Source organism: Solanum dulcamara, chromosome 11 (assembly GCF_947179165.1).
Source record: "Solanum dulcamara chromosome 11, daSolDulc1.2, whole genome shotgun sequence".
Taxonomy (NCBI): Eukaryota; Viridiplantae; Streptophyta; class Magnoliopsida; order Solanales; family Solanaceae; genus Solanum; species Solanum dulcamara.
The window spans coordinates 34,688,328-34,700,140 of NC_077247.1; the positions used below are offsets into that span (position 1 = coordinate 34,688,328).

At 33.3% G+C, this 11,813-nt stretch overlaps 1 protein-coding gene across 1 annotated transcript; it reads left to right on the plus strand.

The window, feature by feature from the left end:
- Window positions 1-5,254: 5,254 nt before the first annotated feature.
- On the plus strand, window positions 5,255-10,453 carry LOC129874510 (peptidyl-prolyl cis-trans isomerase Pin1-like). The gene is made up of 2 exons (XM_055949802.1): window positions 5,255-5,744; window positions 9,937-10,453. The coding sequence occupies exons 1-2, from the start codon at window positions 5,486-5,488 to the stop codon at window positions 10,059-10,061; spliced, it is 384 nt and encodes a 127-aa protein (XP_055805777.1). The 5' UTR covers window positions 5,255-5,485; the 3' UTR covers window positions 10,062-10,453.
- Window positions 10,454-11,813: the final 1,360 nt, after the last annotated feature.

Genomic DNA, 11,813 nt, shown 5'->3' on the forward strand with positions numbered 1-11,813 from the left:
TCGCTTCGTTGTATCATCGCTAGCTCATAAGTGATGGTTGTCGGTTAGAGAAACTCCCAACTGAGTAAGCATTGCTTATTACTATTATTTTTATTATTATATTTTAAACTTGCATTACATATTCATGTTGAGATGATGTTGAGTTCTGAGCTGAGTTTTCTTGAGAGGAGTTTCTTGATATCTGTCCTTACCTTCCTGCCATTTTACATACTCGTACATTCCACGTACTGACGTCATTCGACCTGCATCGTTTTATGATGCAGATACAGGTGTTAGAGATCCTCAACAGGCGCATCGTTGAAGATCATTTCTTTTCAGCTATTTGGTGAGTCCTTCTTGTATTTGAAGGAACTCCTTATCCTTTTATTATTGTTGAGTGTGATGTTTCTTTTGAGGTAGCCATGGACATGTCATTGGCACCATCTAAGAGTATTAGAGGCTTCATAGACAGAGTCTGATGATGTAATCGGAGTAGTTCTCCTTAGAAACTACTTCTTCTAAGAATTATATATTTTTCCTTTGATTATGACAATCCCACATTAGTATTATTAAGTCTTCCGCTGATGAACAAATGAGTAATGAGACCAAATGGTTCTCTCGGAAGCCAGAGATGGTTTCTGAGTGCCGGCCACGCCTAGGGTACCCTCTCGGGGCGTGACAACTACCACCTCCGATAATGTAACATGAATGCCTCTCTCGGCAATAAAAATGTAGTGTCATCCTCTTGGATGATTTGAATGATGCACAACCCTCTTGGTAATGCAATGAAAATGAAATGGCCCTCTCGACAAATGAATATGCAGTGTCATCCTCTTAGATTATTTGAATGATGCATGATCTTCTTGGCAATGCAATGAATGAAATGACCCTCTTGGCAAATGAATATAATATCATCCTCTTGGATGAATTGAATGAGGCATAACCCTTTTGGCAATGCAATGAAAATGAAATGGCCCTTTCGATAAATAAATATATAATGTCATCCTCTTGAATGATTTGAATGATGCATGACCCTCATGGCAATGCAATGAAAATGAAAAATCCTCTTGGCAAATGAATATGCAATGTCATCCTCTTGGATGATTTGAATGATAAATGACCTTCTTGGCAATGCAATGAAAAATAAAATGGCCCTCTCGGCAAATGAATATATAATGTCATCCTCTTGAATGATTTGAATGATGCATGACCCTCATGGCAATGCAATAAAAATGAAATGATCCTATCAGCAATGTAAAATGATGAACACTACCACCTCCGGCAATGTAATGTGAATGGCCTTCTCGGCAATGTAAAATGCATGAACACTACCACCTCTAGTAATGAAACATGAATGGCCCTCTCGGCAATCTAATATGATGAACACTACCACCTTCGATAATGTAACATGAATGACCCTATTGACAATGAAAATGTAGTGCCATCTTCTTGAATGATTTGAATGATGTACAACCCGCTTGACAATGCAATGAAAATGAAATGACCCTCTCAGCAAATGAACATGCAATGTCATCCTTTTAGATAATTTGAATGATGTATGACCCTCTTGGAAATGCAATGAAAATGAAAATGCAATTAAAGGACACAATTGTTGGTCTTAAAGAATGTAGCATATGCCTTAACTCCAAAATGGAGTAGTGCAGCAACTAAGTGTCCCAACGACAGCATTATGACTCCAAAAATTAAAGCATTTAATATATTAAATATTAATATTAAAATATCAAATAAACCAATAAAATCGAATAAACCAAATTACTATAAGATATCTCAACAAATTAAAGTGATTATAAATGATTGATTATCTGATTTGATCTGGTGAAAAACACAAAAAATGTTAAGTAAGTCTTAAAGAGGTAAATTAAGGAAAGAATTACGCAAATCTCATAGTGTTAAGAGCTAATTACATCTTATCCAACTCTTTTTCAAATTATAAAAATTTCTTAAATTTAGTGAAATCCGAATACATCCCAAAATGTTCTGGCGTAAAATGATGTATCCGACCAATACATCGCGTAAAGTGATGTATCCGACCGATACATCGCGTAAAGTGATGTATCCGAGAATAAGAGAGAGTAGAATTTTTATAATTTTTTCAATGATCGGAAATGATGTATCTAATCGATACATCGCCTAAAGTGATATATCCAAAAATAGGAGAGAGTGAAAATTTTTATAATTTTTTGAAATAATAATTCTTTAAAAAAATATAATAAAATAAGCCGTGTATTTAGATAATTTTTGACAAACACGTGTTACAAACAAAGCTCTTCATAAGGCTATAGAATTTTATTGGAATAAACAACTATACCGTTATCAACACAATTATCTAAATCATTAAAATATAAAGTCTTTGTTAATTCTCAAATTTAAGTTCTTGAAATTATAAATTCATACCAGCAATCACAACAAATAATATTAACAGTTTATAATTAATTCTTGTCAAAAGAAGATTTCATGATGATCAAAATTCAATAAAGAGTTAATCACTTTGACTAGTATTCTGCTGCAAAATAGAAATAAAAGTTTGATGCATAAAATATTTCATGTTAATAGTATTTGAAGAAGGATCATATTCAAAGAGTATGATATAGATTGTCTATCATAATGTAAGTTTATTCTGAATAGTCAAGTTAGAGAGAAAAAAGAGAGATATTTAAAACTCAAATTAGTCGTTGAATAAAAAAAATTACGTATGAGAGGGAGTCAAATACACCCCTAATGTCATGGGCCTATTTTTCGAAGGCACACAAGACAACCTAAAGAGCTAACAACGCCACACAAGACTTCAGTCCTAATAGTCCACAAGCACAAACAACACGTGCTAACACAAAACAGTCACACAACACAAGCAACAAACACTAAGAACTTTGAAAGAAAAGTGAACAAGGCTTTGGAAGGCAAGTTTCAATTTTTTGATATATTTGCAAGAGTAAAAGATCCAATCTGAATGTCCCAAGGACTTGTGCTCCTATATAAAATACATACAATTGCGAGAGTTTGAATTCCCAAAGAGAAAAGTCTAAAACAGCTGCCCACACCAAATCAGGAATGGATTGGTGGAACTTATCAAATCTGCTTACTATAAATGGCAAAAAGTCTCTTCAGGTGCAGCTTTGCAGGGATCTCTGGTGAACTGCTGGACAAAAGCCTCTTCCAAGGACATTGGCTGATTCCCAAGTGAAGTTGAACACTCTCCCAAGGCTGCATACGAATTGACACTAACACTTAGGCTCGTAGAGGCCATGTGCGATACTGTCCTGCTCTCGGAATTGCGAAAAATTAATATTGATGATTGTGGGGAGGTACACTAAGCTTTGTTAGAAAAATCAAATATAACCTACATGATTTTTTTTATAAAAAAGATATTATTATTTTCATTCATTAGACGAAAAGAATATATTTGGCCATTTATGTAATGGTAGGACCCTTTTTATAACGAAAGTTATATTAACTCTAAATTAATACTGAAAAAAAAAATATACCCCAAACTATCATAAAATGATATGTCAACACCCCATTATACTTTAAGATTATTCATAATCTTATCGTCTCTTTTAGATGATGTATATTCGTATGGCGGACGAGGGACACATGGTATCATCTAAACACGTGGTATCACCTAAACAGTCTATTCGACATTCATTTATTTTTTACCCACAAATTAAAATCCTCTCATCTACCTATAATCTAAACCACCCATAAACCAAATTATGATTCAAAAACAACCAAAATCAAAACTTGTGAATTAGCAGCAAAAATCAAGCAAGACGAAGCCAAGATAAGTATTTTGTACCAGAAGATGAGTTTCACAATTACAAGCCTTTTGTGCTGACAAGTGCAAGTCGGAGCCGATGAGGACGGCGACGGCTAAGCTAATACCAAAAAATTATTGCTGAAAGAATAGAAAAATTGATATTAAAGGGTGTTTAAGTTATCCAGATTATGGATAAATGGGTGGTTTTAATTTGTGGATAAAAAATAAATTAATTTTGGATATACAGTTTAAATGGTGCCACATGTCCCTCTATCTGCCATAAGGTTATACACGACCCAAAAGATTGAAGAGCTCCTGAGAGGAAGTATTTCCTACCAAAGATGAATTTTTTATATTCAAAATTTGAACTTAACATTTTTGATTAAAGAATGAGCAGTCTTATTAATTATTCCATATTATTTAATGGTTATTGTTTATGTATTTTGGAATTATAAGTGTACATAGATCGGTTTTATTTGGTTTTTTATTAAAAAATAACTAAAGCAATTGTGTTGGTTTATTAAATATATAAACCAAATCAAATCATCCTAACATCAGTTTTTTTTATTTTAATTTTATCTGTTCTTTCGATTTTCTCAATTTATTGGATGTTTTGATTTTTTATTCATAATTATACCGTAATTGAAAAAAGAATTAAATTGAAGAGGTTGTTCCTTGATTGTGTGATTTAATGTCGCACTTGATGTTCTTAAATGAAGGTTATTTCATTGAACATGTGATTATATTGCTTAATGACATCTCAAAACACTTGAACAAATAAAATTGAAAAAAAATAAAATGTACAATGACATCTTCAAGATATTATCTTTGAAAAACATATCAAAAGCTCACAGAAAGACATAATACATGTCAATTTTTTTAGGATAAAATAATATATGTAAAAAATTGGAAGTTATAAATCAATTTAAAAAATACTTACAAAGGATATTATAATAAATATTTTTTATATATATAAAAAATAAAATTATATATATTAAGTCGGTTTAATTTGGATTCGAGTTGACTTTTTTTTTATTAATACCAAATCAAATCAACAATGATAGATTTATGTCCTGTTTGGATGGACTTATTTTAAGTAACTTATAAGTTGAAAACTGCTTATAAGTTAAAAACAAATAAATAGGTGCAGTCTAACTTTTTTCTTTTTACTTATAAGTTGCTTAAAATAAGTCCATTTAATCAAAACCAATTATTTATTGAAGTTTATTTTAAGCAAAAAATAACTTTAAGTTAATCAGCCAAATACTCAAAAAAATTAAAAATAGCGTACAAATAACTTATAAATCAATTAAAACTGACTTTTAATTTTTTCAACGTCAAATAAATTAATCTAAACCACAAACGATTTTTTTTTTATCAATTTAAATTAATTCGTCGATTTAGTTTGACTCGTAAGACTGTTGACATAATGGAAAAGAGAAAAGTGACAAGGACTTTAATTTTCTTTTTATATTTGTGAGGAAAAAAAAGAAAAAGATACGCGTTGTACGGTTAATTGCGACTCCCCAAAAGCTTGTCAGCAACAAGACAATAACAGTATCGTATCAGCACAAACAAAAAAAAGTAAACCAAATTCTCTGCAACTCTCAGCTTCCACCCTTTGCAGAATCGTATATCAAGTCTGTAAAAATAGAGTCAGATCGGAAGAGGAAGAAGACATCGATCTCTTCAGTAGATCGACCACCGGATAAGCACAAGAAAAAGTCCAAAATGCCCTCATCTTCTTCCCGCTCCGGCGCCGGCGGAGAGAAAGTGAAGGCATCTCATATACTCATTAAGCATCAGGAGTCTCGTCGCAAGGCCTCGTGGAAGGATCCGGAAGGGCGTGTTATCTCCAACACCACCAAAGAAGCTGCCGTCTGTCAGCTGAAATCTATCCGTGAAGACATTGTCTCCGGCAAAGCCAAATTCCAGGACGTAGCCGCCAGTTCTTCTCACTGTAGCTCAGCCAAACGCGGCGGTGATCTCGGTCAGTAACCCTAGGCTCCCGCAGCCCCCTTTTACTTCCGCTTTTCGCTTTTCTGCCGCTCCTGTTTATGTTTTCTTTTTATAACTAATATAATCAAAATTGGTGAGAAAAAATAACAGTACTCGAAATTATATGAGAAAGTTTGCAGTTAAAAGGAAAATTGTTGGACTTTGTAAATAGTTACAGTGTCATATAGGGTGAGGCTGAGGAATTTTGGGTGAACTAAATCCCATTTTATTGCTATTTTTCTAGTTATCCATTAACTATTAAAAAATGGGAGAAGTGTTCGAAAATTATACTCTGAATTTCTTGCTTGTAAATATGGTAGAGTTAACCCTGAGGACCTTTTAAGTTTTCTTGTTTTTCCATTATGGGAAACTCATATACTTGCCTAAGCTTCATGACCAAATGGTATGCATATCTGAGTTAATACATTCTTAGTAGGGTCTTCTTTTCCTTGCCTGCTCTTCTTGTCTAAGTTATTTGACAGGATCTGTGGAAGCAAGTGATGATTCTTTTAGTTCAGTTACTCTTTAGGATAAGTAATATCCTGTGTTTGACTTGGTTGATTTAGTTTCCTAAGTTCTCATGCATTCATGAAATCTCTACAATAGACTTTTTGTTTTTTGGAAAAAGAACTTGTCATGAAAAGTTGCAAAAGGAAAAAAGTCAAAAACTCATTCTTTGAGCCCCATGAAGATATATATTTAGACTTTAGAGACCCTCAGTCTCCTTGTGTAATATTTTTTTTTTCTCTGCAGTTTATACTTAGCTGTAGAAGGCAAAGTTGGTCACCACCTTCTTTCCTTTTCTTGTCCTCCACAGTGCCCCTCCCATTATATTATGAATCGGATCCCTGCCCTTTGTTTGCATACTTCCCCATAAGAACTAATGCAAACAACACGAATAACTACACCTCCATCCCAGACTGGTTGGGATCGGGTATATGAATCAGCTTTGCTCTAATTGGGCTAATTTCATTTCAATACACAAGTTCTCTTATAAGACATTATGTAGTGGTTCCCTAAATCTCAAACCTATCCTTGCACTGTCGGGCACAAATCTCTAACCCAAAAGAATAAAAGCCCTGCCCAAAGAAAAGACTGGCACTACTACTTCTAGCAGATTGGTCTGATCTAAAATCCTCCTTAGAAAGTCTCCTAATCTAAATCTAGATGGTCTTCTTCAAGGAATAAATGAACTTAAAGGCAACTGTACCGCAGTATCTCGCTTTTTTCTTAACACAGGCTCATTCTGCTTCATAGAGCCTATGTCTACTGATTACTACTGAAGGATTGGTGTATGAAATGAAGACAAGGAGCTATGAAGTGATGGATTCTACTCGAGTCATTTGATATTTAGGGCCTAAGTCTGGACGCCTCGCCTCTCTGTCTTGCACACAAAAAGCAGTTCCAATTGTTTTTTTTTTGGTCAATTCTGCCCATCTACCTTATCTATATCCTTGGGAGCAGGATAATCATCACTCTCTGGCCAGGCAGTCTTCTGCTTCTCGATAAATATCTCCTTCCAACTTTGTTAGAAACTAACTAAATAACGTGGTGGAGAAGCCACAGGAGCTATAGATATACTTTGCTTCCCCTCCTGCCTCCCTCTTTTCTTCATTAAGTATGTTAGCGTTGGCTGTTTTTGATAAAGCATGATCTAAAAGTAATGAGATTTCCTGTCTTTCATAAATCATATATTGCTTCTAAAAGCTCAGTACCTCATGTTCTTCAGTATCTTGTCTGCTATGAGTTTGTTGGCGAAGTTCCATGATAAACCCTGTGAAATCTGGAGATAATGATTTTTGACCTCATTCTTAAGGCTCTCTTTAGTTTTATGCGGTTCCTCTCCATGTGTGGAGCTATAAATTATAATATGTTTCAATTCTTACTTTCATATCTTAGTATTTCAAGTGCTTTAATTATTTTTAAACTCTCCTTAGTTTATGTGTCATTGAAAATACTTTATTTTGTGGTTCTATGTCTTAAGTCTCTTTTTTTAAGAAAAGATTTCTCTTTTATAAAGGTTCTGTCTTAAGAATCCTGCTGCTTTTAGATGTTTTCTAGTGCTTTTCCGTGGATTTTGTTTGAATAATGTGGCAATTAAAAGAAGAAATTTGCACAAATTATTTCATTTGAGTTTGTTAGAAATATTTTTAAATAACAGGTGAAAATGTCATTAGAGGGTGAGGAGGTCATTGTAAGTGTAAGATAATGCAAAGCAATAACTCTCATATGTTTTAATATTTGAAGGTTGTGATTTTGTCACTAGAAAATAGGTCAATATCAGTAGAACATAATACACGAATAAAATTGGTAATACAAAATGGAATTGAGGGAGGATTAATCTTATCCTCACAAGGATTTAATATCCAGCTATCAAGATGAAAGAGTGATCGATTGAATGTATTTCAATGTTCATAGCAAGCTGCTGCCTACTTCATGATTGAGTTTTGTTTAAACTTTAATATGAGTTTATTCTGCAGTTTTATTTGATGAATAAGCACTTTTTTTGTTACGCATCAGGGATGCTGTCTTAGTTAATCTCGTCCCCTGGGAAACTGTACAGTAAATCAGAATTGTGGCTTAACTTATATTCCTTTTCTTACAGTTTATATAATTTGGTGTCATGAAATTCTCTCTTCATGCACAGACTTCCACTGCAATTTCTTGGATTTTCTAGCTGGCTGAAAGCCTGAAACCATGAATTATGCTGTAATTTTCGCACTCTGCATACTGCATAGTATGTCTGAGGTTCAGGAAAACTTCCACACTTCGTTATATCTGGACACTTTGGCAATTAGCTGTTTTAACTAAAAACTTTATTGTTATGAAGTCCTGATTTTGCATGCACTGGATTCTAAAATAGTTTGCCCAATACAGCCATTTCCTTTGAAAGAGAAGCAACAAACTGAGACAGCGGGGCTTATATTACTCCATCAACATCCTATGACTTCCTTTCTGATTGCACTTACAATTGTAAAGGTTTCTTTTTTTTAAAAAAATAATAATTTAAATTTGGGGTAGGGGAAGGGGAAATGTGAGGGGATCACAATGTGGGGAATCAAACCCTGACCAATAAGGTGGGAGTTCAAGTAGTCAACCAACTGAGCCACTAAAATTCTCCCAATTTAAAGTTCAAAATCATAATGAATGGATAGACAAATTGGTATTTCATTTTTTTCTAAATTGAGATAAATTGTTATTTCCTTCATATGCATAAACAGGTAAATTTAACTTAGTAATGGTCTCATTGTGACCTAATCCAGGTCCCTTTCCTATTGGTTCCATTTTAATTCTTGTAGCTTGTTTGTTGGATTAGTGATCTACTATAAAAAAAAAAAAGAGGCATTTAAAAAGAGTCATTGTGACTAACAGACCTCTTGAACATACAATTACATTGTTATCTTGACGGAGGCATTTCGCATTTATTTATCCTATTATCTATCAAGAAATTAAGGTTAAATGAAAATTTCTATGGAGAGATGATTACTATGATCACTAATGAAGAAACAAGTCGACGACACCTAATTGTTTCTTTCACTGGAGATAGGGATTAAGATGTTTCTATGATTCCTATGAGGGTTTATTAGAAACTAGCATTCCCTGCTTAGTGACGTGATTCTTTGGATATAAATGTAACATTAAAAGGCTTTGAGCTTCTAGAGCTGCAGAATAGAGCAATCATTTGTTCTTGCTAGCTGTATGTTTGAAAGATGCCAAATAAATTATCCACACTCGTCAAAAAAGAAAAGGAAAAAATTGTATACAGATTCATCATCTCAAGTTTTGTATAGTATTTTTCTCTATAACATATTGCCTGATTCAACAGCTCAGAATCGGTCAACTCAGATTATTGCAAGTGTTATTATTGCCTAGCTTCTTTGGGTTCATGCGTCAAGGCCACAAATTTGTAACTCTGCTTCTTGGTGGATAACTTATAGCTGAATCATCATATATTCTTATAAAAGAAATATATAGTTCTTATTTTTTGAATCCGTAGCTGTTGCATAGGCTTTGGAGCACAAACTACTAAACACGCACATACACTGCTCTATAGCATCAAATGGATGTGAGTAAAGACTTTGATCGCTAATGGTTTTAATGGTCATGCGCATTTTACTTAGTTTCTTGAACAACAATGAGTTCTGGTTAGCAAGTTATACTAACCTCTGAAAATTCACATTCAGGTTCATTTGGCAAAGGTCAGATGCAGAAACCTTTTGAAGAAGCAACCTTTGCTCTAAAAGTTGGCGAGATAAGTGACATCGTGGAAACTGAAAGTGGTGTGCATATCATCTTGAGAACGGCATAATTGTGAATGTAATGTGAGTGATGTTTGCAGAAGAACGATTACCTGAGTGGTGCAATACTCAGCCAGAAAATGCTCATATTGATACTTATGGACTATTAGAAGATCACGCCAAGATTTTTTTTTCTTAGGCCCTTCTATGCCCTGAGGTTGTGGTGAAGATTTAAGAAAATTAGAAACCCCCCCAAAAAAAGGAAAGACTTGTCTTTGGTTATTTGGTTTTCTTTCAGTTGGTATATTTGGGCATTTTTATATTTGCCAGAAACCTTTTGACCTATTTTGTGTGTTCATGCATGCTTTTGATGTGTTTTCTCTTTCTTGCAAGCTTCTATACTCATCCTATGAGATTCGACTTTGAGACGTATCTTATATCTATATAAAAGAGAATCTTAAGATGGGTAATGTGGCATTATCCGTGGCCAGCAATTTGATTTTTTTCTTCTAATTTTTGGGGGGTTTACTCCTATTTTCTTCATCGGTAAAAAAAGGAAAAATTACATGAGTTGACAAACATTACTAGTTTATTATTTTATATGAGTATAGTTTTATTTTATTACCATTCGTGGGCATATTTTGTTTGAGATTTCCTATAATTCGTGGATACATCATTTCTATAATTCACTATACAATTCACAGTTTTTGTATAACGTTTGTATAATTTACTATACAATTCGCAGTTTTTGTATAGCGTTTGTATATTTTGCTATACAATTCGTGTACGACATTTGTATAATTCGTTATATAATTCACAATATTTATATATTTTGGTATGTAATTTATGCACAATGTTTGTATAATCACACACATTATTTGTATAATCGCGCACATCAGTCATCTTTAAAGGAAAGGAATTTTGTATATTTTTTTACTTAAATTTCGTTTATACAAATTTAAATGGACCATAACAAATATAAATTTGTCATTATAAGTAATTAGAGAAACTATATTCATATGAAATTACTATGCATAAAATATTTGCCATATGTCAAATTTTCCCAAAAAAACTCAATAAACACTTCTCAAAAACCTAAAAGACACCTTCTGAATTAATTTAGCCTCTTCGTCTCTTCCAAACAACTCTTAATCAGACCTAGATTTTATTTTCATTCACACTCAACACATAAAACATTTCTTTCTTTCTTTCTCTTTTTAATTACCTTTTATCCTTACTTTAAGGTAGGGTGGTTGGTTTTAAAGTATGTTATGTTTTTTTTTTACTATTGTTGGCAAAAAGTCTAAGCATAACACGTTATTTATGGGGCAAAACTCATCGGTGACCCTCTAAAGTTGGAACCAACTTTCACTTAGACACCTCAACTAGGCTTTGTTCATTTTAGTCACCTCAAGTAAAGCTCCAATGTGTCATTTTGACACTTTGTGCTGACTTGGCACATTGCGTGTGCTGCACCCATTTTAAGCGCGTGAAAAACGTTTTTTTCTTTAAAAATACTTTTTTATTATTTTTTTTGTTGTTCTTCTTCTTCTTCATTTTCTTCTTCATTTTCTTCTTCATTTCTTCTTCTTCTTCTTCATTGTGTGTTCTTCTTTTACAAATCTCTTTTACAAAACACAATCTTTCTCCATTTTCTTCAACACCCATTTGCTCAAAACCCATAAATTCCCTTCCCCCAATCTCTCTAGACGATTCAAGAATTGTTAATAGACTTGTTCACATATTCACCAAGCCTCATGATTCATCAAAAAACTAAGAACTTGATGAGTTGGGTTCAAAGATTACTAGTTGTATTGTTGAAG